Source organism: Lipophrys pholis (assembly GCF_963383615.2).
Source record: "Lipophrys pholis genome assembly, chromosome: 2".
Classification (NCBI taxonomy): domain Eukaryota; kingdom Metazoa; phylum Chordata; class Actinopteri; order Blenniiformes; family Blenniidae; genus Lipophrys; species Lipophrys pholis.
In genome coordinates this window covers 7,800,287-7,822,671 of record NC_137636.1, presented here as the reverse complement: position 1 = coordinate 7,822,671, position 22,385 = coordinate 7,800,287, and the positions used below count along the sequence as shown (strand labels likewise).

Genomic DNA, 22,385 nt, shown 5'->3' with positions numbered 1-22,385 from the left:
GACATTCTTGCTTGAAAAATGACCAAAACAATACATGTTTCATAAGCTTTAGATATCACAAAGCAGCAAATGATCCCACATCAATAAACAAGAAAGAAGTGACGATTTTGCGTCATAAATAAATAACCAGAAATCAGAAGACGATGAAAAGCGGTCAATTCTGCTCCAGATACAAGCAGGTCAGGCATAAAGAACTGGAAAATATGAACTTTAACAGTGAGTTAGTCCCTCAGCTTGCCCAAGAAGTGAGCTGTGTGTGTGTGTGTGTGTGAGAGAGAGAGAGAGAGAGAGAGAGAGAGAGAGAGAGAGAGAGAGAGAGAGAGAGAGAGAGAGAGAGAGAGAGAGAGAGAGAGAGAGAGAGAGAGAGAGAGAGAGAGAGAGAGAGAGAGAGAGAGAGAGAGAGAGAGAGAGGAGCATCATCATCCTCTGGGCCTGGCCCTGCTTCCTCTGGCACACAGCAGCAGGACACTTTGGAGGCAGAGAGCGCACAGATCACGTTACTGCCGCCGGGAGGATGAGCACCGTGAGCCGCTGCAGGGCGTCTCCTCCACCAGGGGAACTTATGGTTATCGTCGCAACTTTTACCACCAACTATTTTTTTTTTCTTTTTTCTCTCAAATCGAAGCTGTTTTCGTCATGTCAATCTCCTGAGACGAGTTGTGTGCCAAACGCGCGCCCCGCGTCCGAGCAGCATGAATAACAAATGAGTGTTATTAAAATGTCAATGCCCGGGTGAAAAGAGGCTAAACAGGCAAGAGATTGAATTAAAAACGTGCAGGGAAGGAGAGAGAGAGAGAGAGCGAGAGAGAGAGAGCGAGAGAGAGAGAGAGAGAGAAAAAAAAAGTGTGTGACGCATTTTCATTTTGGGTTATGGTCACATTTTGTGGGCGGGACGGTGCTCGTTTACACGGGCGAAAAAAGAAACGCTGCTAACGCTGAAAGCGGATCGTCCGAAGGCTGCGGGATCGGAAATTTAAAAAATATTTTTAAAAGAAACGCCCCATAAAGCAGCTGTGCACAAACCTCTGCAGGATCCTCCGGTAAACGGAAAGACGGGGCAGATCCGCGGAGTTGAACGTGGCTGAGCCTGCCCTCCGTCCGCACAGGATACAGTATAAACACGCTCTGCTATCGGATCGCTGCGTGGGCACATTGGCGGCGAGCAGCACCGCGTTTCACCGCAGCACCGAACACACACGACAGAGAAAAGCCGTCATCTGCAGCACACGAGAGTAATAATGAGACATGAGCCGTACCAACCGTTTGAAACAGGGTATTTTTGATGAGAGAGCCCTCACTTTCTATCGGATGCACGCCGCCATATTCGCTGCAGCTCCGCGCATGTCCACCGCGCAGTGCTGTAATTCATATTTTTCCACTGGAGGCTGAGCTAAATAACACAAGGGAACAACGGGGGGGATTATTAATTAGTGCCTCTAATGAGGAAGATTTTCTTTCATGTCGAGCTTTAGTAATAAATTAGAGGTGACGCGGAAACGAAAACGTAACGCAATTGTGACTGATGGCCTCTCCTTGGGTTTTTAACGCAGTTTAGTGACATCCATGGAAATTTGTACCTTCAGTCACATTAGGTGGATTAGTTGTAATTGCGCGAAAAAAAAAAGTACTGTGGTTAGAAGGTATTTACCATAAACTACTTCAAATCAATTCCACTGCATGTATGTGGAATATATCACGTATATCCGAGATCACAATATATCGAAATGAACTGTATTTGTAAACAAATGCACATATAAAGCAGGGATCCTCTCTATGAAAGGAATAAACTAAAAATGCAGCGCAAATACTACAACAATGTTAAAACTTGTTGGTGTAATCAGGAAATATTTGTACCAAAACAGAATGAAATTGTACTCAAGCATAATTCAATTTCAAGAAATGTACACTTGCATGTTTATGTTTATTGTTTCTACTTTTTCTTATTGATTTGTATTTGTGGTGTATATGTACCATTAGCAGCTATTTATTATTATTTATTTATGAATATGCATGCCTTTTTATTTGGGATTTTGAAAGTCTATCTATCTATCTATCTATCTATCTATCTATCTATCTATCTATCTATCTATCTATCTATCTATCCATCCATCTAGTGCTTGATATCCACCCCTACACATGATGTGTAATACAATGCACTAATATCTTAGATATATGTATGTTTCTTCCGTCCCACAGTTTGATCTGTATATTTGATATGAATCTCATGCAAGGACAGTTGCCAATTTACTAACATGTGTCCTTCAGTGGTGTTATTGATGGATGTGTTCTAAGTGCACATTTCGACTGTCTACAAAGACCTTCCTCTATCACCAGTTATTGAATTCAAAGACCCAAACTATGTTTGTTTCTTTTCACTGTGACATTGCATGTGATGTCTGCAAAATAATATATGTAGTATATTATCAAGAATTATAGTCTAAACTATCAACCAGATGCCTGAAAGACCAAATTACTTTAAATGTACCCTCCTCTTATTTGTGTTTTGCATCAGTACTTCCTCGGTTGAAAATGATTGGTCATGGCTGTCTTTTGCAAAATATATAAAAATTGCACTTTAAAGATAGTGTGACTGGAAGCTTCACTCACACTGAAAAAGGTCAGTATTAACCTAAAATGAAAATAATGTTTTCCTTAAATTGAATATGTCTCTGACACAAAGTGAAATGACTTTCATTTTGATGCATAAGCAAGTTTTCAATCAGATAACAAAAATGTGGGAGAAATGAAAGCAAAGTGAAAAAAAGATTTAACCAACTCACCCACATTTTGTGGATGAAAACTGAGTTGTGTTTGTCATTAATCAGCAGTTGCTTTCATTATGGAATAATAAAGATAATAGCTTCAATATGTTTGATATCCATAGTCCTTCCATGGGTCATACAATTAACAATACAGTTGTATATTTAGCTGATATTTACTTTTACATGATGGAATAAAATAATCAAATTTGATTAGTTCAATGTTGTCAGATGTTTATTTGATCTTTCAACATTTCCACACAATATTTGTATTTCAAACCATACTAGTCAACTTTGATGCATGACTTATTTTAATGTAAAGTTACCAATATAGCCTTACCACAAAAATTACAATAATAAATCTTTTTTTTTAAATCACATAACTCACTAAAGTGCAAAATCCCAATAATTAAGACACTAATAGATTTATATCCAAAGACCAAAGATAGGGTTCAGACAAAGGATGTTAAACAGTCTTTAGTTCAGTGGACATACTGAATTGGATCTTGAGTGCGCAAAATCCATCAAAATAACCACATAACAATCTATAAAAACACTAATCTTCAAATGTTTCCTTCTTTGTTTCGCTGAAGATTTTACTGAATATCTTTGTATGAGACGTGAGGTACAATTTCAACAAATTTTCCCCCAAAAAATGTCCTCCAAGTTTGGTTTTGTAAGTAAAGAAATCACCAATTGACTAAAAATTTGTACTATTTTGTAAGTCTGAATGACAAAAAAAGATCGTAAATCCTCTCTTGCAAAAGTATTTCTCTTTGGATTAATGTAGGCAAAAGCCTGCATCTTATCAAGACACATGAGTTCTTCAGCCTGCAGCATGCTTGTTTTCACAAATTCACAATCACAGTGTGCACCTGCTACTTTGCAAGCAACATCAGAGACATTTTTTTTTGTCAACACTGCTACTCACACTGAAATAGCCACCCACAGTTAATAAACCTTAATTTCCATTTCTAAACGCCAAAGATACTTTTTGCATTTTGCAAGATCCGTCGGGACCAGACTGGACCCTCTGGTGTGTCATTTTTTGCACGTGGGCCTTATGTTTGACACATGGTTTGTGCTTTTCTAAAAACATAAATAAATAAAAGGTGTGTGTGTGTGTGTGTGTGTGAGGGGGGATATGACGACTTGTTGACTTTCAGTAAGTTTAACCAATTTATAAGAATATTATGTACGTTTTCTTCTCATTTTTCATCACATCCTAACACGTTTTCTTCATCAAGCTGCAAAGTGCTGCTGCTCTTTGTCAAACCAACCCCGAAAATGTGATTTCTGTATTTTTCCAGACAGTTTCAAGGATGCCATTCATTTGACTTTGTGCTGAAGTTGTTGCATAATGAGCCTTAATGATCTTAAGAGGACAAATATGAGATGAGGTGTTTGGATGACACCGACGTTTTGCGCGAAGCGGCCAGGCAACGTTTCATATCCAAACATCTGTATTATTTGTCAAACAGGTCGACGCAGTGTCTGTGAATCCAATGCATGCGGCCAATTAGTGCAGACATGAAGGGGAGGTGGAGGTGAGAGTGAGTGTGGAGGAGCTGCAGGAAGATTTTTAATCAGTCACAGAACATGACTTGTCCGAAGGGGAAGACGCAACAGCACCTCCAGGAGCTGAGTGAGTAAAAAGCTGCGCACCTTACGAGTGGAGGGGTGACTATTTCACGCAGTTGCGATGTTAAACAGACGATGAGCTTGATTTTCATTTACATCCCAAAGTTTATTTTATCCGAGCTGACAGTGGATGTTAAAAAAATAAAAAACAACCACACACACACACACACACACACACACACACACACACACACACACACACACACACACACACACACACACACACACACACACACACACACACATATACATACATACACACACTGCTGGAACGCGCAGACCTCCCCGTTTCTATTGGCTCTCCGCTGCGTCACTCACAGGAATGACGATTTTTGCTGCTATAACCAGCTGATGCTGAGGCTATGAACACGGAGCCTCTGAAGAACTGTTGACGGTACACTGACACCCCGTCATCGGCGTTATGCCTGCGGATCCGGACAAATCTCCGTCCAGAGACTGAGTGAGTAGGATATTTGATCGTGTCACGACGCACGGACGCGGCCCGGGGGTTTTCTCCCCCTTGTCGCTCCACATGATGTTTCTCCGTCTTTCCCACATCATCATTTTCACGGGTATGATGCTATATTGATCTTTCTCACCTCACGCAAGCGATAGATCAAATCTATTGGTAAATTAAAATCTTAAAACAAGCAGGGGGTGTTTAAATGTGCATTTGGTCCTTTTTTTTCTCTCCATACGTGAAATCATGCCTCGTTGTTGGAAAAAAAAGGGCTATTTGTGGATCTTGTTGTGCAACACTGTCGTGAACATGGTCAGTGGACTACCTTATAATGTATGCACTGGTTACTGTGTAGGCTGAGAAACGCGTGGACAGCGGAGGAATGGTTGTGCGCTCCGCAACGCAGCGACGGCAGAGACGCAGTTTCGGTGCAGAGAGAGCAGCATTACTATCCTCTCTCTCTCTCTCTCTCTCTCTCTCTCTCTCTCTCTCTCTCTCTCTCTCTCTCTCGCCTCACGCACACGCGCGCACTTCGGTGTTGCACGCGCCTGCCCGTTAAATTCACACTCCCGAAGTCACTTCTTTCAGAGATTGCCTTTGCAGTGCAGACACCAACAGGCGCTTATTGCGAGGTAAACGCATCCCTCCATTCGAGCAATAGATCCAGGACGCGGTGAATGTTTCAACCTTATTTCCCGTTTGGATGTGAGGAGAAGCAGCTGCTTATCAATACACCGACTGCTGTGTCCATTTTTAGGAACATTTCTTTTCCCCTTGAGTTCAGGACACAGTGTATCTTTTGTTGCAGGCTTTCATTGCACATTCAAGACAAAGGAGGGGAACCTTGTGTTAGCACCATATACCCTTAAATGACTAGCGATGGATGGCCTTAACATCCACCTTATCTCTTCCTTGGAAAGACTTGGCTCTGTGGAGAGCACACTGCATAGGAAAACGCCCACACAGGCACATGAGCCAAATCAACATTAAAGTGCTTTTGCACTGCTGTTATAGAAAAGAAGTTGGACTGATAGTGTGAGGAGCTCTGATGGTTTCAGTCCAGCAGCTTTCGCATAACAAAAGAGGCATTCAATAATCGTGGTCAGTTTTTGGAAGTATGACAGAATGATATCTGAGCCTTCAGAGCCTTTTTTTTATTATTCTCGTCAATTAATGTGCATATAAAGGTAGAGTAGCCTGCTGGAAATTCAGGGAAAAGGAGGAAAGAGGAGCTCATAAATAAAATAACATCTGGGTTATGGTGACATTACATTTTCTCATATTTCCAGTTTTTTGTTTTAATGTCTGCTACAAATAAAGTATAGACAGCAGCTGTAATGTTGTCATTCAGCAAAAGTCAATTAGAATATTAGACAGTGGTGTAGTGATTAGCACTCTTGCCTTGGGGCAAGAAGACCATGTGTTTGAGTCCCCAGTTCGTTTGCATGTTCTCCCTGTGCATGTGCATTTTTTATCCAGGTATTCCAGTTTCCTCCCACAGTCCAAAAAACAGGTGTTTGAGGCTGACTGGTGACTTTAGATGGCCTAAATTGAACGTGAGCGTGTGCACTCACTTTTCTTGGGCTCGGCTCCAGCACATCGCCACCCTGCAATGGGCGAAGCCGTGTAGAAGATGGATGTAGCCCTCCTTATCAAATCCCAATGAAATCCCAATATAGAGCACCTTCGATGAATCTTTCCTCTTAGCCTGGGGACTGATTTGTTGAGGAAGCTACTAATTTCTTTAAAGTTGCATTAACTGACCAATAATACTCTGCCTATGATGCAGAGAGGTCCAGTTAGGCCCAGGAAAACATACAAATAATCACACAGTTTAACATTCACAATGACTCATTTATTCCACGAGCTGCACAATCAAATATCGGAACTCTGAACAGTTTCCACTGAAAAAACCTCTTTTAAATACCCGGGATTTTATAGTTTCATTTGTTGGTACCAGTTGGCGCACTAGTTGTAGCTAAAAAAAAATGAAAAGAAAACGTAAAGGAGATCTGTACTTCCATGGTGTTGAAACCGATTTAACTTCACCCCAGTAGTGACACCTGCTTTGTGCCTCCGTCCGAGACCACCTCAGCTGGATCCACACGCAGCCTCATCAATCTGCGTTGTCCTCCGCCGTACGCCTGGTTGTGGTCTTCCCGCCGACAGTTCAGCACCACGCTCCTCCTATGACGGCCATCCTTATATTCATGATTCCCAAAATCCAAAACTCTTTAGTACGACAGGAAACATACCGACACAGTAACATACGTAACAGAGGGTAACCAGGGTGGTACTCATGGATGGTACTCATAAAGATTCCAATTTGTCTTGAAGACGACATCGTTTGTGTTTTCTACATGTGCTGAAAAGGGGTTTCCCCCGAGAAAGCAGTGTTTTGAGCTAAAATTCAGGAGACAATTGAATGGCAGCCATAACAATTAAGCATGTTAATTGTCCACAATTTGTAGTGATGTGACATGAGATATGAAGAGAATAACTTTGAATTATACATTCAAATTCAGATTCAACAACTGTATTTAATCACAAGGTCAATACAGTTTGAGCGACAATGTCATGTGAAATCATTTTCGCACTGCAGTGGGTGTTCACAGTGTCTGGAGCCAATCCCATGTGACAGTGGATGAGAGGAAGAGTACATACATCCTGAACAGGAAGCCTGCTCAACTCAGTCTTTACTCAGTAGGCAGACGACACACGCATATGAAAAATTTAGAGCCATCCATTAAACTTAACATGCCTTGCTTCTGAATGTGGGAGGAAATGAAATACCAAAAAAAAACAAAAAAAACACAATTTCTCAGAGAGAACATGGAAACTGTACAAGTAATTCAACTCTGAGCCTTTTTCTTCTGATTGAGGAAAACAATGTTAAGTAACACACCGTCTTGCTGCCCAGGGAGTGTCTATAAGTCAGTGAAATTTATTGCCAAGGAAACATCATGAGTAGTCGATCCATCACCAAAACCACTCAGCCGGTGACAAAATGGAAAAGGTGCAGCCAAAATCGAAATAAATCCCATATCAAAGCTTCTACTAATAATTGTAATGGTACATTTAATAAATGGTGCAATACTTTGCTGGGAAAGTAAAAACTCTGACCTGATGGTGCTGCATTGAAAGTTGGAATGAATAGTCTCTCTCCACCTCTTACCGTGGATATCGGTGCCAAATTGTATGGCAATCCATCCAACGGCTGTCAAGACAATTTGATAAATAACAAAAATGCCATTCTCCCGGTGCTGCTGGAGGAAACGTTAGGGAATCAGCCTGGTCCGTGCTAAATTTCATGACAGTATGCAGTTATTATTGACACATTTCAATCTGGATCAAAGTGGTGGAGCAACTGATTGACAGCAAACTACAACTTTAGTCCTGTCCAGATTAGGCTGGGCTTTAACCGTGCTAGTCTTCATACATCCACTGCAGCCTGTCGCTCTCGCAGCATACTGCAGGTCGGTGTGTGTGGGACGGGATGAAAAAAAAATGTGTGGAAGTCATGCTTAAGTCATCCATGATTAAAACGTGTCCTGAAGGAAATGCTGCATTTCTGTGCATCTTCATGTCCCAGTTACAGCCACCATCTGCGTCAGAAATCCCACAAGCATGCTCCAGTCCACGCAAGGAATCATGGGATGTTGGACCTTGGAGTGACCCCCTTTGTGATATATTTTAACACCCCTGTGTTTTGTGTTTCAGGCATGCCCGTGTGGACTTTGGGATGAAAGGACAAGACAGATATTGGGGCATGGAATAGAAACACGTGTGAAGCAGCTTGAAGTCAAATTCACTAATAAATGAAGCCGACGTTTTACAAAAAATAAAGGACGTCTGAGAGAGCCGGAGAGTGAAGAGGACACAGGAGGTGGAGTAATGATGGGGTTCGGTCAGAGGCTCGCTGTGTTTGTCCTGGAGTCCTCAGTTCACTCCCTCAGCCGTCGGTCAAAGGTGGAGTCTCCTCGCTAAAGCGCAGCTATTTCACCTGCTGGAGGAGCCCCCACCCTCGGTGATGTGATGAATAAGTTTGAAGTCCTTGGCATTGTGGGAGAAGGTGGGTCGTTTCACACTTCAGTTTTTACAGCATGTTTGCTAAACCTGAAGACTGTATGTACTGTTAACCAACAACTTTGAAGCTGGTGATCTGGGTCTTTCAGCACTCAAAGGTCTTATCTGGTTTAATGTTTTAAGTTTGTTTACCACTGCAGAGCTGAAAAGTATTCATAGCTGTGGTCAGATCATATGTGTCCTATTTACCTTTTTGAGGGGATTAGTGTTTTTGATGAAGTACAGTTGTATTTGAACGGCATTTGTGTGCATCGTGAGAAGTTTGGAAGCTTGCCATGGAGCATAGTGTAATTCTTCAAGGCCAACCTCACAAGGAAAATCACAACTTTACTTCTTTTTAGAGATTTTTTTTAAGGGACCTTTGTGAATCATAGTTTTAGACAAGATTGACCTTTAATTTGTTTTTAGATTCATTTTTCTGCTTGTATTTCTCTGGAAAGCATCATCAGATTTTTGTAAGATGTTTCTCTGCTCTCTGATTTATATTTACACCTTTGATAAACTCCAATTGTTCTCCATGTGTACCCAATGTCTATAAGGGGTCATATTATGCAAAATTCACTTTCAAATGGTTTTCCAACAGTAATATGCAACCTCATACCTGGGAATGACACCCCAGAAGTGAAGCAAGTCTGTCATCTCTCTGCCTGACTTGTATACATTTTTAAAAAGTGTGTTGCTCCAATGAGCCAATCAGAAATCAAACCCTATGTAGTGTCATCAGGGGTTTAGCCAATCCCAATCAAGGCTCTGCTCTGGCACATGGCACCACAAGAGGAAGTCCTTCCTTCTCTTCCCAAGATGGACATGTGTGGGCGGAGCCAGTCCAGCTCACACAGACACAGCAGATTCTGATTGCAGCTCCTATGATCCAATATTCACCACTTTTTTAATAAGCTGACGACACAGTGTCATACATAACCTTGTGTGGCTGGTTTCTTACAGTTATTGTCTCTGTTCCTTAAAAATGTTTACTTAATTTATTCAGGCTTTCCATCCATCTTTTAAACTCTCTGCACCCATTTTGAGATTTTGGGACAGGGGGAGCAGGTCCCCAGTCTATCACAATGCAAACACACACACACACACACACACACACACACACACACACACACACACACACACACACACACACACACACACACACACAGACACACACGACGGCCCCTAAAGTTGCCCACAAAATTTGGATTAAATTACATTAAATTACACAGAAATGGGTGAATGGAAAAAGTGAAGTAGAAAAAAAAAAACAGGTGGTAGATCATGGAGCCAGTTACTACTACAATTGAGGGCAGATGTTGGGACACATAATATTTCACATGACATTGTTTGACTATGATGAAACCCTGCGACTCTGAACAAGATAAGCGGTATAGAAGATGGATGGTAGTATGAAAGTACCGTATGTCAGAAAGGGTTCCCAGGTCTTATAAAATTTCTTCTTGGAGCAATTGACAGTTCCAGTTTGGGGCAGGACATTAAGTTACGTAGCCGCTGACTGAGTGTGGGTGGGGCAGTTTCTCTCCAGGAGAAAGGCAAATATAACAATGTGCTGTAAGGTGAGGATCATCTCTATCAGTGATGCCAAGCAGTGTCCAAAAAACCCCTCTCTTTTAACAGTATCATCCATTACCATTGTAGGTATTTTATTTGCACTTCTGAAACCCACAAATTCATTAAATCTCTCCACTCATCCATCGTCTAGCCGTACTGCAAGTTAGGGTCATGTTGGAGTCATTCCAGATAAGATCAGGTAAAGGGCAGGAACCACCCTGGATAGACTGGCAGTCCATCACAGAATCCCAAATGAGATCTATTGTAGTTTCTGTGTGAGAATGCATCTCTGTACAGTTTTATATCTTCCCTCGGAATCTTCTCTGTGGAGTGACTAAACCTGCAACCCAAGGCCAGCCGCTTTCCCACAGTGATAGGAACCATCACTGTAGCTTGCCGTTCTACATTTTTGTCTTGGGTCATTTCTCACCCACGCAAAAGTCATTAGTCTTTACCTTAACTTCTATGGGGTTTCTTTCTATTTTAAAAAGGTAAAACATATTAAGTTTAGCCACAAAGTAATTTTTTTGTATGGACCCTCAGGAAGGAGTTGCTTTTGGGTATGAGAGATGCACACTGCATTTCAGGCACTTATATTTTGCTGTCCCTTTGCGTCACCCTTTGAATGATCCTGTTTTCCTGCTTCTTTGTTATTGACGTGCAGGGCTTTCTTGACAGCTTGCCACAGATTCATATTCATGGTGTCAGCTACCTGGAACACTTGGCTGGCTTTATGTTTAGGCGGCTGGTAATCAATAGTGACGTGGACCACAGTACACAGGAATTATTCTCGTTCCTTAGTTGTGCGGTTTAGGGGTTTGTCGGTTGTCACACTGTATAGCATACAAATTTGACTGCTTTGAAATTATTTCAATAACAAATCTTTTGGAGAACCCCCCCCCCCCTCAAAAAAAACGTCTTGGGAGTATTGATGAGGGAATCGAATATCTTTTGATCTTGCACGGCTTCCCTGCTATTCTGGATATTCATTGAAGTTGGCACTGGTGGATCTTCTCCATCTGGGTCATTGTGAAATACCAGACTCTGGTGTGGAAGATACATCTTCATTTTCCTCTTTGTCGTCATTTTCCTCTTCATCCTCTTCAGCAGATTCATTATCATGCACTGGTCCTTCTGCTTGGAAAAGAAAAGAAGGACACAAAACATTTGAATGGATCACATGCTTCTCTGTATGCATTCATCACACATATAAGTACTTTCTCATACACAAATAAACATGAGCACATATAGGCATATGTATATATTTCACATATTATTTTGAGCTCCAATTATCACCTGACCTTTTACCTCGTCACTGAGGCCGTAAATGTATTTGCATCCATTTCCTATAATTATTAGTAGATTATACATCAACATCATTGAGCATGTGGCTCATTGTCCAGTCTAGCACATCTCCAAAAATTTGTATAATTGCATTGAGGTGGCATCTGCAATTTCGAAAATGCAAATTTAGTATACAAACAGAAATAAAAAACATATTTGGACCATCTCATGTGCTTTTTTACATGTTTGTGCTTCTCCACATGTTATTTCATCAAGTTATTTCTATTAAACAGTGGGAAAATGTAGTTTTAAACTTAGGTGTTGGTATCACTGTGTCTCGGTGAACTTTTCTTCCTGAAATGTCCAAATCCCGCAACCAATTCCAACCCTGATTTTCTTGGACAGAAACATATCCTGTGACGTATTAAAAAAGAGGCAAGGGTTAGGGACTGTGTCAGGGCCAGAAATGTGGTTTGTTGCCAAAAGGGCAACACTATGCTGTTAAGGCATAAGAGGAACTTATTTAATTCTCAAAATGCAGTGTTACAAGCTGGTTTCTGTCTTTATTTTTCAAATTGTATTGAGATCAAATACCATGTTCCTCTTTTCCGCACTTTATTGAGTGACAAATTAATAAACTGACTACATTCTTTATTTAGTTGTGTAGCTTGCTAGCTTCATATTTTCTTCCACAATGACATTTGTACATCGAGCAGTGTTGAGGTCGCTCTGTGCATCTCTCTGTGGACCGACATCATCACAGTAGCTTTCCACGATTGAGATCTGCAAACAGTTGTCCACGGTTTTCACACTGTGGGACCTATAAGTAACCAGAAATCAGCTATTCCCACTTAAATCTACCCAAGCAATAACTCACAGTGCCAGTTTAGAAGTTCAGAAAGCATATGGATGAACAGTCACATGTCATGCTTTGAAAAGTGAAGATAAATGTCCTTCTGCAGGAAGCAGTGTCAGATCAGAAGAGCAGGAAGACACAGTTGGAATGGATATCACTTTGCAGCTGTGAGGACTGAAATATTTCATGGTATAGATTTCCCTGGATAGCAATGATGTGTGTTTTCTTCAGATTATTAGATTCTATGCATGGTTAAGCTACTTTTAAAACAATAGAAAAGATTAGACTGAAGGTCATCAAACATTTGTCATAACATTCACCTCTGCAGAATTTTTTGAATTTTTTGAATTTCTGGTATCAAAACCATATGCATCATGTGTGAATGCTTCCGCATGTGTTTGTTGTGCATAAGATTAATGGCTGCTTGTTTTTTGATTAATGACATCAGCAATAATACAGATGACTGGCCACTTAAAGTAACAAATGAGGACAAACTATGAAGTTTAGCTTTGAGTTGAGTTGAGGTATTCCAAGTCCTTCATGCTGGCAGCCGTTATTTGCTGCAGCCAGCAGAACTGATTTGACTGAGCTGGATGGACATGCAATCATGCTTCACTGTAATGTGAGATGACAGTGTTTATTGTACTGTTGATAATTCTCACTAACTGATCTAGAGCCTCGCTTGTCAGCAAACATTAATCAAACAGTAAGATGTGCAAACAACTTCAGCCAAACAATGGGAGATTTTAGAGAAAAACAACAATGTGTTGTGTATGTTTGTGTATGAAAGTCAGTAACTTTGCTGAATTTGCTCTTGAAGTGATCAGTGTTTGTACAACTATTAATCAACAGTTCATTAACATTAATTGTAGAATGTGAACATTTTATTTCATACTTTGATACATACATGTGAAGGGCCAAGAGGAACACCTTCCAATGTTAATACATTACAACACCTGCCACCATACCATACCATTCCATTGATCAATAGCTATCCATCCATTCATCCATCCATCCATCCATCCATCCATCCAGAGATGGGTGAGGGTAGCATGCACCCTGGATGGATCACCAGTCTATCTCAGGGTAAACATGCAGAGACACACACTCACATCTAGGATCACCAATTAACCTCATTGTAAGAGGAAACCCACACACAGTCATGGAGAACATGTAAACTCCACACAGAAAGGCTCAGCCGGTATTTGAACCTGCACCTTCTTGCTGTGAGGCCAGAAAACTAACCACTGTGCCGCCGCGCGACCTTCAATAGCTATCATGTACCAGAATGATCACTTTTTGCACCATTTCAACAAACATTTTGCTGTAGCTGCTGTAATTGTATCCTCACAGGTGTAACGGACTTTTAAACAAAAAACAAAACTTAACTTATTCAGAACATTTTACCACTTGAGCGGTCTCAGCACGCTTCACTTGATTCGCCATGTTCATCCATTCACACACACACTCACACTCAAGCTGCTGCCATGAGGAGCTACGTGGGGTTCAGTTTCTTGTCAAGGATACTCCTGTGCATAAACGGGACAAGATGAGGTATCAAATGAACAACTTGTGGATTAAGAGACGATCCACTTTACCAACTGAGCCACAATCGTCCCTAAACCTAATGAAGTGGTCAGTGAGTGTAGATTTGGTGGCTAATGGAAATGTATTTTCACATTATCACCACAAATTTTAAATATTTAATCTCATTTCGCTCAAGAAATTCTACTTTACATCTGCGTCTTTGAAAATTTGTCGTGTAATAAACACTTGGCAAGAGTTGGTTAAACTGTGAAATCGTGTTTTTGCCTCAGTAATATTTCAGAAAGAGACACAGTTGATTCCAGTTTGTACCTTGTGGGGGCCGACCACTGCCACACCACGATCCAGAAACCAACGAGCGGTCTGTGACTGAACTGCTAAGTGCATTTTAAGTTTTTTAAGTTCAGGTGACAGCTGAGCAGAGGGAGACATTTTATTTCTCTGATGCTTTAAAAAAAAAAAATCAACAAAAAAAACCCTCTTTGAGTGACTGTTCTCACCTCACTAGTTACATACCGATTCTTTTCCCTCAAACTTATCAAATAAAGGAGTGTTTTCTAACCCACTTGCTCGTGTTTTGTAATATTCAATAATTCATCGAGAAGCTTCCTGTCACAGCACTTTGAAGTGCTCTAACTGCAACCACTTACCTGTCATTTAGTATGGAGAAAATAGCACAAACATCTTTTACTTCTCCATCTTGTTACAGTTGCAACATGCAAATTGTGACACGGTTCATTCAAAACAAACATTCCTGCACCTGCATGAAGGCAAGTGACAGGTCTGTACAGTACAACTCACAAATGATTCTGTAATTTCAGAGCGAAATCTACTAAAAAAACGAAAAAAAAAACAAAAAGAAGAAAATGCAGCTTTCTGTTCATTCTTGACTTATCATGTCGATACATAAAATTACATAATCGCTGGATAATCTGTTCCACTTATCAAACAATTACCTTGTCAGTATTCCTCTACTATAGGCTTGTGCTGAATAGAGATAAGAAAAAAATCATGGCTGCTTTATCTTATTGGAGCTTTTTTCACACAGAAAAATAAAAGTAAATAAAAAGTCATTTTGTGATAGATGCCACAGAGTCAGAGGGTAGCAGGGAATGTGGGTGAGACTCTGGCGAGGTGCCGATAGCCGAAATGCATCGTGACAAAAACAGGCCATTTATAGAGAGAAGCAGCAAAAACCTTTATTATTAGTTTGATAATTTGATTCATAAAACAAGCTTGGAAAGCTTAAACTAAGACCGACATGCGTATTATCTGCAGCGTTGCTGATTGTCAGAGTCTTAGATACTGAATTCCGTGAAAATAAAGACAGCGACAGTCACATGGTACTCTGTGTATTATTTGTCAAAGCTCGAAGCACAAATGTACGTTAAGTGTGTGGGAAAGTATGTAATCCTCCACCTCACCTATTAACTGTCGTCTCTCTGGTGTTTTCTCACCTTTTGCTCTTGTTTTTGTTTTTTTGTTTTTTTCTCAACCTGATTTTCTGACGACTAGAATCTGAAACGTGATTAAGATGTTGTAAGTCGCCAACACATCACAGCCTCACCTCATTCTGTGCCTCCGTCTCTGTTTTTCTCTGTCCAGGAGCATATGGAGTGGTGCTCAAGTGCAGACACAAGGTAAGAAAGCATTTCTCATTGCTGCTGCCGTCATTTGGATTAAATGAATCATGGTTTCAGTCGTGATGATGTGAGGTCTTTGTATTGCGGGATGTTTTCACCGAGGCTTAGGGTCACCAGTCAGACGACGTGGAGGAATGAAATGTACCTGTGAAGAAGCTGCAAAAAAAAAAAGAAGCAATATTTTGGTTGTGGTGAACTTGTTGTTGTACTTTCTCATCCCAAAATTGCAAAGACACCAAAACAAATGTGCACGTTGTTTAAACTGCTGCCATTCTTAAAGTTACAGTCAGATTGAAATGGTTTCATCAGCTTTTTGCTGCAGGAGTGTCAGATTCATTCATATAACCCTGTTTTAACTCTTACCAGTATAATGCTCGCAGAATAACCTAGAACTTGAGTCGATGGCCCTGGTGTTTTGTTTCCTCCATATTCCCTCTCAGTTCCTCGTGTTCTGCGTCTGTTATGCTTTTGGTTTTAGTTTCTAGCTCATATTTAGTTTCATGTTTGTGTTAATATGTCTCGTCCTCTGGTCTCGCTCACCCTGATAAAGTGTTATGAGTTGTGCCTCGTCGTCTCCTCACTTCCTGTGGTTTTTTTTATGTCCTGTCGGTTTGTTGGTACGTCTGTTCATCCGGTTTAGATCTTTTATTTTCCGCCGGTTTTTGCTTGTCCCTTTCTAATTTGTTTTGTTGCTTCATTTTGAGAAGAATTCTGTTTTTGAACGTTACCAAGCCCCCATCTGCCTCTGTGATCATTCCTAAATCAAATCTTATCAAGTTTCAGTGCAAAGAAACACCAAGAAAATAAAAAAAATGCTTGATTTTATTTGCCCTTATTTTAAAAAGAATTGCTGTGGACAACCAGATTTTCACATATAATATAGAACAGAGTGAATGCAGTCTGAATCCTATCTGCCACACTGTTTTCCTCCAGACGAATGTTGGCAACAAAAAATAACGACACCTTGTTAAGCTGCAATGATTCCTGCAGCCTTCAGTGTGCATGTTTTCACAAACTCAACCATAAGGATATGATACTAACAAAGAGAAAGGTAGCACCTTATCACTCTTCATTTCCAGGTCTCAGTGTTGTGTAGTGTCTGCTAGTCTTGGTAAACCGTGACCCGGATTGAATGGCGGCAGTTACATTAATCAAAAGACTCGCCCAGCTTCGGCCCCAGAGCCACATGTTTGCTGTTCTACAGCAAAAGGAAACAGCACAGTTTTCTGCCTATAATCCAGCAAGTACTTTATGATGAATGCACAAAAGATGGCTGTGTGTTTGCACGTGAAGATGATTGTGTGTGAGGAATTATGAGGCTGTGTTTAGTAGTTTGTTTTCTGGCACATGTGAGCACCTCCGCGCTGCAGAGAGTTGACAGGTTCACCAGCTGTAGGCACATGAGCAGATGATGAAAATTTGCAGAGAGTTGCAAATATTATGAAAAAGCTGTACGGAATACAGCTCCATAGGAGTGACACTTAAACCCTGGCAATAAAATTACACTTTTCATTTCCAGTCAATCATCGTGAAGTGAGATTTTCTTTTTCAATGGGTCTTTTGTTACATTCCTGAAATAAACAGTTTATCACCTACTCAGTAGATTTTTACATTGTGTTATACATCAAATGCATCAAGACCAACTACTCTCATGGTTTATTAAGCTTCTGTCTGTCGATGGTTGTAAACTAGTGGCTGAATGCCACTGAAGGGGTTGTGCAAACCTTCATGCAAACTATTGTTCCCCATATTTTCAAAATTGTTAATTTATCAAACCATAGTTATTTTAGGTTCTGCAATAAGAGGAATAGGTTTCCAAAGAAGAAATCATGAATCAACTTACATGTAGGAAGCTTCATGCTCAGCAGTGGTGATGTGTGAAGTCAAGCTGAACATAGCTTTTTATTTCTGGTGATTGTAATCGGACTTCAAAAATTCACAAAACCAGTCATGAAAAACACAAACCTCCTACTTCCAACAAAAATGCATCATCCCTGTAGCATTTTATGAATTGACATAAAAATGCGTTTGACTGTTCTGCATAGTTTCCCCTCTGCACCCTTTTGTGTTTTTCGTAAACCAGTTGTATTTGTGGCCTCACCTGAACTGTGCACACACTTTATATATCTGCATTTCAATGCAAACTGAATCAGGTCCAGCAGACTAGTTTAGTTGACCTCGTTCAATTTGCATCGGGATGCCTCTGACAAATGACACTATGCAAAGACATATGTATATATCTGTGTCTGTTTTCAAACGTATTCATGCACAATCCAGCAAACTTATTTTATTTTATTAACTTAGTATTGTTGACACCCTTATTCCATTTTTGTTAAACAGGGTTTCAGGTCAACATCAGCAACAATTCACAAAGTGAAATACTGTGGAAAAGAATGATGCGCAACACAAACCACTTTACACTATATAATCTTAGATATTTCCCTCTTATGACATTGCACTTTAATATCCTCCTGCTGCTGCTGTTATTCTGTTGCTAAGGGACTGAAGATGTAAATTAGCCATGGCTATTTACATATTTACAATTATATGTTCATTAATATGCATTGCTCCTTTTTAAAAAAAATCTAAATCTGAAATCTGAATGTTAAAATACTGTCAGTGACAACAAATATAGTGTTCACCATAAATCATTGTTTGGCCAGATTACAGAGCTCCATGAAATCCTTTTTATTTATCATTAAATTCAGATAGATTTCTTTCCAAATCCTTTTTTTTTTTTTTTTTACATTAAAAAAGTCAACTTAAGACAATTTATTCTCACTGAAAGATTCTACTGTGTGTCTGAACGTTTTGGGTTGGGTTTTTTTTTGACACAGTTAGCTTATCATACGTTTTTTGTTTTGACTTTATACATTTTATAATGTATTTCGTATATGTAACTCCAGTCAACGTGAAGATTTGGGGTTTGGTTACGAGGCAACAAGGCTCGCACTCACTTAGCCGGATTTGGTGACGGCAAAGTCTGACCTGTTAAAAAGTTTCTGCTGGACAGGTATTTTAAACTTTTCTGGAAATCGTGAAATTTTCCCACGTATTTATTTTTTTTTTTTTATACTGCATAACATCTGCCAATTCCACAAGATTCTGTGTTTTTAAGTGTATAATGGCTTCATGAATCGATTCCATCAACTATGTAGTCAACTGATGCTGATAATCTTCATTCTATCGTCATAAAACCAAATGAATTTTGCAATTAGACATAAATCATTTCAGAGTGATAAATACTGTCAACGTCACACTTAATGGCAGATTATAATGTCACCAGCAGTGGGTACTTGTACCCGTATCAGTCACATGATGGCACAGACCTACAATGAGACTGCCATCATCACAGCATGACCTGAATGTTCTCAGAAGAGGAACAGTGGTCCATCATGGGGTTTCCAGTGGTGGCTTTTCACAAACGATTTAAATTCATGCCATTAACGTACTTGTTATGCATGAAAGTAGCACAAGGCTGGTGTGACTCATCCATGGTTCCCGGCTCGTATTCCAATGTTGTATTGTCCTCAACATGCTGTTTCTATGGCGTGTTTGTCAAACGGAAGCAATATTCTGAAACTACTGTGCTCTGAGTTACAAATCATTAAGTTGCTTGGGGATATTCTTTTTAGCTTAACTTTGCACAAAACCTTGTTTACTGTGTGTGTGTGTGTGTGTGTGTGTGTGTGTGTGTGTGTGTGTGTGTGTGTGTGTGTGTGTGTGTGTGTGTGTGTGTGTGTGTGTGTGTGTGTGTGTGTGTGTGTGTGTGTTTTGGGACTGTTTGAGAAAAGTTCAGTGCGTGAAACTGCTGATGATGAGCTTCTGGCATTAATGTTTTTTTTTTGTAATTTACATCACACTGTTATGAACATAAAGGAGTCTTAAAATCTCACAATCTGTATGATGCATTTACTGGACTGACTGTGCTGTGATGGATGGATACACATAAATGCAACCTACGTCCAAAAACACGTTTTAATTCAATGATTTTGTGATGTGTGATACTAAACTGGTGTCCCACGTCAATCAAATATCAGAATGGGGTTAAAGACAGATTACAGCAATTATTAAAATTACCTTCATTCACAGAGTGATGTTAATGGCCAGTTTAATCTCAGTGAGAAAAGCAGTGAAAGCACAGGTGATAGGTTTTTTATTCATCATATAGGGAGAAAGATTAATTGATAGATCCGGTCTGGGTGCCACGCGAGACGCACTCTTATAGTATGCTCATTGTTTGAAATCAGTCGTCATTGTGGAAAGACCAAGCTAAACATCTGTGAGTACAACATGTCCATGGATCTCAGTGGATTTATTCTTGTAAAGACTTTCCTCAATAGAAGTGAAGGAACTGGAGAGAGTCTACTCATACAGTATATGTCTGTGTGATACATGCGGTGCATCGCGATGATTGTGATGTTGGGACGACCCTTCAATTGAGCTATAAGACTCGATGAGTTAAACTGATTAATTAATTCATTCATTCATTCATTCATTCATTCATTTTTTTTTTAATGGAATGAAGCTTGGTGAGGATTTTTGTTGTACTGAGAGGAAACAGAGGAGGACATGAATGTGTTTACCCTCTACTGAAGAATCTTTTTCTCATTAGTTCACCATTTGTTTTTTGTATTTTGCTTTGTGTTGTTGTGTTGAATATACACCCTTCCTCAGCTGGGTTTCCGTTTTCTCAGTAAAGCATCTAAAGACAAACTGTAAACCATTTTGTGTTTTCATATACAATCAGGAAAACCTGACTGAGATCTAAACTGTGTGCAGTCTTTACTGTATGTGTTTTAACGCCAGTCTGTGTTAAGGATAAATTGAGAGTTGTGAAATTGGGTGCTATAGATATAAATAACTTGACTCGAGTCATACTCACAAATTCCCGGTCCGCATTGCATTGCTGGAGCCAGAAATATAAGTGATTAGTTTCTCTCATATATGTATAGCAGCTGAGAGGAGAAAGCCAATAAACAGCACAGTAAAAGAAATCGAAAATCCATTGAAAAATCTATTTAGTAATGAAAATAAATCAAGTTTGTCTGCCTGAGGATCTGATCCTGCAAGAAAACTAATATTGTATATTTATATCTTGATTTCAGTTTTATCCAATTTCGAAATCAATTCAAAGTTTTTGTTTTTGGCATGTTAATATTTTATGTTGTCCCTAAAGGTGTTTCAGTTGACTTATCTTTCTATCAAACACAATAAACTACGTTTATCTTTAAAAAAAACTTTTTCTCCATTAATGACTTCTAATTTCCATTTCTATGCCCTTCCTTGTTTTGTCTTGTCATAACTTCCCGTGGAGCATTTTGAATTGTGACTACCTCATTAAAAAGTGCTTTATCAACAACATTTGATAGATGTGTGAATTTCAGTTTCAGTGTACAACAAAACAAAAACCTTGTAATACTGCTGACAATCACTGTTTCTTCTTATGATAATTGAAACAGCATCAAGCAATTTGTGCCAAATTATCTTACATTTGATCAGTTTACCAGACTATATTTTGTACAATACTACCTGAAATCTGAATGAATAAATTAACTTGCACAAGCATTTGTCAACCATTTGTGTTGACGACCCATTAATTGATGCGGCAAAACAGCACCAACAATCAATAAAAAGATGACCCTTGAGGTGAAAGGAAAAGGATTGTGTCAAAACGTTTTTTTATCAGCGCACTACATACAAACCCACCGGGCTGTATATCAAAGGTGACCAAACTCCAGTCATTGCTTCAGTGTTGTGCTTTACAGAATAGCAAGAGGCTTTGTGGCGACTCTATTCTGCTCACAGACAAAAGGCGCAGACATCAGAGCAGCGAATGGTTGTAAAATTACTTTATTTGTCCAGTGAGACTTGAAAAAACAGGAGATTCTTTTGTTGGCTTTTGGTTTTCAATCCGAACGGGGCATTGGCTCAGCGTGGCTGAGTTTGTAGAGTGGGTCACGTTGCAATGCAAGGTTGCAGGTTCGATCACTCATCTTTCCCTGTACATTTGTCCGAAGTTCCCTTAAGATGCGTGCGTGTGAATTATGAGTTATTTTTGTGCCATTGATATTTGAAGAGCGATTGAAGAGTGACCTTTGAGAAGCCATACCTGATTTCTTGTGTTTGGCTTAAAGACATATTATTTTGTTCTATAACCACATTTTCTATCCGTACAGAGGAGGTATACTCTGAAAGGATTAAACTGAAAGGAGGTATACTCTGAAAGGATTGTGAAAACTTCAAACATCATTTCAGAAACACTGGGGCCTGGCCAAATTTCCTCCGTTTTGCAAATCAAAATATGGTCACTGTCATACACACACACACACACACACACACACACACACACTACTACTACTTCCTGGTGACCTGAGATTTAAGGGGACAATTATACAATTTTCAAAGTTGAGCGTGGGGAGTGAAGTGATTCATCTGTGGGGACGAAGCGGCATGTTCTGTTACAGAATGACATTTTTAGTCCGATTTGCTATCCTTCCTTCTGTCTGCACATTTGAACATAATCTATTTGTGAAAAACACCTAACGTCACAC

The 22,385-nt window shown here is 39.8% G+C and overlaps 2 protein-coding genes across 9 annotated transcripts in view; one reads left to right on the top strand and one right to left on the bottom strand.

Annotated features, from left to right (window-relative positions):
• The window catches only part of scml2 (Scm polycomb group protein like 2), a 30,288-nt gene extending 28,921 nt beyond the window's left edge, over positions 1-1,367 (bottom strand). The window contains exons 1-2 of one of the 5 annotated variants that reach the window (XM_080489139.1): positions 1,299-1,345; positions 1,024-1,217 (exon numbers count right to left, since the gene is read on the bottom strand). In XM_080489139.1, the coding sequence (XP_080345265.1) occupies positions 1,024-1,153 (130 nt within the window). In that variant the 5' untranslated portion in view covers positions 1,154-1,217; positions 1,299-1,345. Of the gene's footprint in view, positions 1-1,023; positions 1,218-1,260 lie in introns of all 5 variants that reach the window. The other 4 variants (XM_080489142.1, XM_080489140.1, XM_080489143.1 and 1 more) reach the window with 4 other exon arrangements.
• Positions 1,368-4,712: 3,345 nt separating this feature from the next.
• Positions 4,713-22,385, top strand: part of cdkl5 (cyclin dependent kinase like 5) — a 47,209-nt gene continuing 29,536 nt past the window's right edge. For 3 of the 4 annotated variants that reach the window (XM_080490026.1, XM_080490024.1, XM_080490023.1), the window contains exons 1-3: positions 4,717-4,860; positions 8,581-8,932; positions 15,794-15,828. In XM_080490026.1, the coding sequence (XP_080346152.1) occupies positions 8,896-8,932; positions 15,794-15,828 (72 nt within the window). In that variant the 5' untranslated portion in view covers positions 4,717-4,860; positions 8,581-8,895. Of the gene's footprint in view, positions 4,861-8,580; positions 8,933-15,793; positions 15,829-22,385 lie in introns of all 4 variants that reach the window. The other variant, XM_080490025.1, reaches the window with a different exon arrangement.